The following is a 6,849-nucleotide window of genomic DNA, read 5'->3' on the forward strand; positions in this document are numbered from 1 at the left end:
TCATTCATCAAAAGTCTGAACGTGCAAAATAATCCTCACCAAGTCATGCTACACACAAGCAGAAGTAACAATCAATGATCATGGCATGCTTTTATTTAACCGTGCGCTCGGTTCCCCTTTGAAAGCTTTTACTTTGTAAGCCCCGGCCGCAGCCGGAAGTGCCGCTCCAGCTGCGCCACTTGACCTCCTGGGCGACTCCTGTTGAGTTGGCGCTTTTTGCTGCGGAAGATGCTTCACGCGCTCCTCTCGGTGTTGCTGACAGTCGTCAGCCTCACAGAAAGCAAACAGAAAGACTTTTATAGTTTTAAAGTGGTGAACAGCAGAGGCAAGCTCGTGTCTCTGGAGAAGTACCGAGGTTCGGTGAGTCCGGCTCAGAAGCGCTCATCCTGGATGTTGCATGATGAGAACGTATCTCCCACTAACCATGCTGTCTGCAGATGTAACTAACTGTGTGTGTGCGTGCGTGTGCGTGTGCGTGTGCGTGTGTGTGTGTGTGTGTGTGTGTGTGTGTGTGTGTGTGTGTGTGTGTGTGTGTGTGTGTGTGTGTGTGTGTGTGTGACGCGAGCCTCCTGGGGGGACCCGGCGCCCCGGCCGCAGCCTACGTGGCAGCAGGCCTGCAGCTGCTGCACGCGCTCCGTTACCAGGTAGCGACCGGTACTCGCACCGCTGATGGATCACGTTTCAGATTCAGGTTTCAATCTGAACGCAAAAAGTCAGGAGAAGAAAAACAAACTTCTTGATCAACATATGAGGCACCATGTGTACAGCGAAATCCCATTTTTCTGCCAGCAGATATAAAAATAAATACTAAAGGTAAAGCTGAATATTAGTTATCCACATTTAGACACAATATCTTAAAATACACTATTTTATTTGGTCAACAGTGTAAATATTTAGAGTAACATCCGGCCACAAAATCAGAATACTGTGACAAAGTTGATTTATTTCAGTAATTCCATTCAAAAGCTGAAACTTGTATATTTCAAATGTATAACGAACAGCTACTGAAAATCCCAAAGACCCTGGTTATTCGTTCAGTCAGTGTCCCTCACGTAGGGCTTTATTTCAAGACCATAAATAAACAATGTAACTGTGCTGCCCTTTGTTTGTCGAACTAAAGCATGCGGTGGTGTTAGCATGGACTGGGAGCTTCGTATGTCCGACCTCAATAGAAATGCAAAAAATTCCAACTGTTTTTTTGCTTACTTGAAAAATGATCTTGATGAATTAAAGTTTTAATTGTTTTTTGGAGCTGATATTACAGCAGGACTTTACAGGTTCTGCTTTTATTGACCGTTTGCACCTACCTGGTATGTCACCTGATCACATGGGTCCGCGTCCGCGGTATGGCAACAGTGAATCACAGGGTTATTGAACAGAGGGTGAAAGTAGAGAACGGAGGAGGTCCTGCCTCAAGGGAAAGAGTTTATCTCGGGGTCTTGTTCACGAGTGAGATGGGTATGCGGATTGGTGCTGCGTCTACAGTGAGTCCAGCGGAGGTTGTATCGATCTGTCGTGGTGAAGAGAGTGCTGTTTGTGACGGAAGGCGAAGCTCTCCATTTACCAGTTGATCTAAGTTCCTACCCTCGCTTATGGACACGAGCTTTCGGTAGTGACCAAAAGAACAAGGTTGCAGATACAAGCAGCCAAAATGAGTTTTCTCCAGAGGGTGGCTGGGGTCTCCCTTAGAGATAGGGTGAGAATCTCGTTTATCTGGGAGGGGCTTGGAGTAGACCCGCTGCTCCTTCACGTCAAGAGGAACCAGTGAAGGTGGCTCGGGCATGTGGTCAGGGTGCCTCCTAGATACCACCCTGGTGAGGTTTTCTGGGTATGTCCAACTGGAAGTAGACCTAAAAGAAGACCCAGGACACGCTGGAGGGACTATGTCTCTCGGATGGCCTGGGAACGCCCTGGGATTCCCCCGGAGGAGCTGGCCCAAGTGGCTGGGGAGAGGGAAGTCTGGTCCTCGCTGCTTAGGCTGTTGCCCCCGCGACCCGGCACTGGATAAGTGGCCGAGAATGGATGGATGGATTTATAACATTGTTATAAACAGTGTTTCACTTAACACCAGAACTGATTATAAAGTCTGAACCACTACCAGTTTTTGCCACTGACAGGGTCACCGGGACCAGCTGGCGAAGCTCTTCATGCTAAATGCATGTTGTACACACACGTAATCCTACATGTAAGCAGTATTATTACTATCTTGCATTTGACATAAGAAGCCTAAGTTTGCCCCCTACAGTCGGATCACAGGCTATGATAACGAGGCTATGAAAGTTATTTTCTGGTCCGCGTTGCTTTATGCCCTGAATCCCACATATGTTGTACTTCAATTTAAATAAATAATCATTTTGTGTGTTTCGACTATGTCATGAGATTGTTTTAGTTTGTAAAAATGAGTAAATAAAACGACTACAAATCAGAAGTCGTGACCACAGAATCTCTATTGCCTCCGTGTAGCCGCTACTTATCGCGTGGTTAGATTTATCGGGGTTTTCGTAACGTTTAACACTCCTGGAGGAATTCGAAGCTCGCTTAACTCACAGCCATTTCTCTTTCTACCGGTTTTCTTGTCTTCTCCGTGTCCGATTTGATGGCCTCTATTTGGTGAGATGAACATTTGCAGTCCGAAACCTAAAACCTAAAATAACCGTTGCCCCCTGTTGAAAAGAATTGCTTTCTTGGCATCAAAATGTGATTTAAAAATAAAATGGCGCATATCACACGGGATCAGAAAATAACTTTTCTCTCCTCTGAGACTCGCGTTTATAGTTTAGACAGTTGGTAACCCGTGGTCCAGAAGTAGATGGGTATGACTCTGGCTGCCTACAGTGGACAGAAATACACGTCGTCCATTGTGGAATACAGGATTATCAATACTAAATGAGTAGTACACACACGTCACATTTATCCTCTCAGCTCCATCACAGTCGCGTCCCATCTCACACGAATGTTAATCCTTGCCTGCCAGACTCCTCCTCTGTTTAATTCTTTTCCCGTTTTCTGTCTCCACCAAAGTTACTAAAAAAAGACAAGTTGCGTTTACACTAGGGCTGCACGATATATCGCAAACACATCGTTATCACGATATCAGTGTGCGCAATCTGCATATCGCAAAGAACTGATAAATACCGCAATGAATGGTCAGCTCAAATGTTTGCTACACATAATACATTCTGTCAATCAAACGGAAGCATGATGTTTTTTAACTAATCAAATAGAGCTCTTCACCCATTTGGCCAATCAGGTGGGTTCTCATAGGTTAGATGCCCGCCCATGAGGCGAACGGCACTTAACTCATTCACTGCCAGCGTTTCTCACCGTTTTTACTGTTTTTTTTAAGAGTGACTGAACATTGTGCGCTAGGATGATGTCGACGCTAAAACTACCCAAACAAAGCGGAGACTCACCTCTTACATCAGGAAGAATCCGCGTGTTTCGAGCGTTATCCGTTCTTTCATAATCCGTTGTTGAATTGTGATCGGCAGAAGCTTTTCCGGTTCGCGCTAGGGGTGGACAATATAAACAATATAAGGTAGAAACGATATAAAATTGGGTAATGATAGAGTTTTTGGCTATATCGCAATACCGCGATATCGCGATAACACATGAGGTCACTAAGATGTGCACCCTGCTGACAATGGGACAACAGAACGGCAGTGACTGCAAGCATGGAGTGGGCGGAGGAGGAGGCCTATATGCCTCATGTGGCAAATATATGCCACATGAGGATATTTCAAAGCATGTCACTTTGACATTTATAAACAGAGGAAAAAATATATCGCAATATATATCGTTACCGCACATGCTTCAGATTATATCGCAATATAGATTTGAGGCCATATCGCCCAGCCCTAGTTCGCGCCTCACTTTTTTTACAGCAGCGCCCAAAACGATCTCCTAACACATGGATGTTCTGCTTCCTGATCACGTGACGTGTGACGTACGCGGATGAAGATCGGCTTTAGAGCTGGGGTGTTTGTTCTCACGGTGCGGGGGATCGTCCGACGCCCACAGAGTAAAAAAAAAAATGCAAACGACGACTTTAGTCGTCATTGTCAGTGAACGAGCTACTCTTGATGGTTAGCAAACACCTGAGTTAGCTCAGGTCTGCTGATTCTGCTTTCCCGGGATCCACTGATCACCTTTTCTTTTTCCCTTTCCTCGCATCTTTTGCTTTTATCATTTTTATGAATTATTTTTGTTATTTTTTAATTTCTTTGTTTTTGATTGTTTTTGTTCCTGAGTTAAGTTTTGATTTATCCAGTAATATCGACATCGCAGCATTAATCACTGTTATCGCAGGTTTTCCTAACATCGTGCAGCCCTAGTTTAGTCTGTTAGTGCAGCCAACCACGCATCAAACTATTACCATTTTACTGTGAAATCAGCAACATAAATGTGCTTTAAGGCTAGAAAACTGGCTTGTTTTGACTAACTTCAAAGAAGTTTCAATGTGCATAAACAGTTTTCCTGCCATCCGTCATGGCGAAGGGGGCGGCGCGGCGAGCGACATGACGCCATGTGCAAAAACTACAGGAGTTTATTTACACATGTCTACCAGGTGGAACTAGTGCCTCCAACACCTGTCATGGCTGTGTGGTTCCAGGTGTCCCTGGTGGTAAACGTGGCCAGTGAATGCGGTTTTACTGAAGAGCACTACAGAGACCTGCAGCAGCTGCAGCGGGACTTCGGCCCGTACCACTTCAACGTTCTCGCCTTCCCCTGCAACCAGTTTGGGCAGCAGGAGCCTGGCAGCGACAAGGAGATCGACAGCTTCGTCCGGCGGGTCTACGCCGTCTCCTTCCCTCTGTTCAGCAAAATCGCTGTGGTCGGAACCGGAGCCAACAACGTCTACAAGTACCTCGTCGGTAAGGGACACCAGATCAGCTAGCCGTCATTCGGGTCACGGGTCCCGCCTGTTTCCTCTGTTCCTAAAGGTCTTCCACTTTCTCTTCTGTCACAAAGAAAAGCAGGAATTCCCTTCATTTTAATCTTAAATAAATAAATATGAATGGTTTTAGCCATTGTTTAGTTTTATAATACATTAAGTTTAGTTGTTTTAATCCCATATTTAATATGCTGTAATTTAATCCAGCTTCAAGTGGAATAAACAGTTTGAGAAATCTGAACGATGAGGTTATTTACAAACGAAAGTCCTTCTCTAAGGAATTAAATGAAGTTTAAAAATATCCGACTGGAGAACGTGAACTAAAGAGTAGCATGATGTGTTTTGTTTGGAGCAGAAACATCTGGAAAAGAGCCGGACTGGAACTTCTGGAAGTATCTGGTGGACGTGAAGGGGAGAGTGGTGGATGCGTGGGGTCCAAAGGTCTCTGTCAAAGAGATCCGACCCAAAGTAGCAGAGATGGTGCGGCAGATCATTTTAAAGAAGAAGGAGGAGCTTTAACCAGACATCTAGGCTCTATTTTCTATAATCCATGAAATAAACCAGGGATGCACCGGAAATGTGGCCAAAAACGACCCAAGAGTGCATTTTTGGTTTTCGGCAGACTGTTGCTGCTGCAGCCTCTCTTTCTTCCTCGCTGAACGAGTGAATATCTTCATCAGAGGGTGAATATTACTCTTCAGAATCAGAGTCAGCCATTACCAGACAGAGATGTGCCAGCAGTGAACAGACGTGTCAGCGTTGTAAGTTTCTCTCTAACATGTAATAGTATTCACCTGCTGTGGGCTCCACTGGCCTCCGCTCCTCAGTCGGACTCGGGAGCCTCTGGATATGGAGAAGTCTTCAAAGTCTATAAACTCAGAACATTTCAATAGAAACACCCAAAATGTTGCTCAGATGCAAGTTGCATGTCTCCCCTATCTTCCGGAGTAACATAGTAACTTCATGAGGGGTTATATTTGCAGCTGTGGCTTCTTAAACACAATGTTGTGACGTCAACGCTTAAATGGTTAATTTATAGCCCCATTCCCATCTGTACCGGGTCGGCCCGGGCCGGGTAGCGTAGGTTGTTTACATATCTGGGTGGCCTGGTATTTTTCCGGGCCAACCAAGGCTCATTCTCAGGCCTCTTCTCGAGGGGGTCTGCTTCAGGCCGACCAGGCCCAACACACCCACTGCTGACAGCAAATTCACACCTTCCATTAGAGCAAGCCTCTGATTGGTGGGTAGAATTAGCCCACATGGGCTTAAGGCAAGGATGTGTGGAATCAACCGGGCCAGGCTGGGGCCGACTGGGGCTACCCGGCCCGGGCCGACCCGGTACAGATGGGAATGGCCCATTACAGTCCTGCTAAAGCTTTGCTTTCAGTTATTGACGTAATTTCTTAGAGTTTTTGGCCTTGGTTTCCTCATATTTGGTTCCAGTCAAGACTTTTTATTTTGGTGCATCCCCAAAATACATTTGTTTTTAAATGATCTGATTTTCTTACCTAAAGTTTAGATTCACTAAACAAAAGCAGGTTTTGCAGGTTCCGAAATGCACGGATGAAACTCGGCTTTGTTTCTGTTTGAGAGGAATTCACACCAAAGAAATGTTGGTTTTTACTCATTTTAGAATAAAACTTTACTGTGATCATTTATCTGGCTTTATTTTATGCTACTCATAAATTCAGTTGGAGAAAAGTTATTTTATTATGTGATGTTTAATTCCCAGTTAATGCTGCCTGGCAGACTGGTTTTAACGTTTGGTCTCATTTATAGTCTTTACATGAAATTGAAACAACTAAAGATGTCACTAAAAACGGGAAAATTATATTCTTTATTTCTTTATGTTATGCTTGCTGAAGCTAGCTATATACATACATGCATACATACATACATACAGTATATATGTATGTATGTATGTATGTATATGTATGCATACATACATACATACA

At 44.6% G+C, this 6,849-nt stretch overlaps 1 protein-coding gene across 1 annotated transcript; it reads left to right on the top strand.

Moving 5' to 3' along the window:
* Nucleotides 1-160: 160 nt before the first annotated feature.
* gpx7 (glutathione peroxidase 7) lies at nt 161-5,487 on the top strand. Its single transcript, XM_015971262.3, has 3 exons — nt 161-360; nt 4,613-4,874; nt 5,250-5,487. The coding sequence occupies exons 1-3, from the start codon at nt 229-231 to the stop codon at nt 5,411-5,413; spliced, it is 558 nt and encodes a 185-aa protein (XP_015826748.1). The 5' UTR covers nt 161-228; the 3' UTR covers nt 5,414-5,487.
* The last annotated feature ends 1,362 nt before the right edge of the window (nt 5,488-6,849 follow it).

This window comes from Nothobranchius furzeri, chromosome 8 (genome assembly GCF_043380555.1).
Source record: "Nothobranchius furzeri strain GRZ-AD chromosome 8, NfurGRZ-RIMD1, whole genome shotgun sequence".
Taxonomy (NCBI): domain Eukaryota; kingdom Metazoa; phylum Chordata; class Actinopteri; order Cyprinodontiformes; family Nothobranchiidae; genus Nothobranchius; species Nothobranchius furzeri.

Coding starts and splice junctions, on each gene's coding strand:
- gpx7 (XM_015971262.3), top strand. CDS start 229: ATGCTTCACGCGCTCCTCTCGGTGTTGCTGACAGTCGTCAGCCTCACA. Junction 361..4,612: donor TGGAGAAGTACCGAGGTTCG/GTGAGTCCGGCT, acceptor GTGTGGTTCCAG/GTGTCCCTGGTGGTAAACGT. Junction 4,875..5,249: donor CGTCTACAAGTACCTCGTCG/GTAAGGGACACC, acceptor TGTTTGGAGCAG/AAACATCTGGAAAAGAGCCG.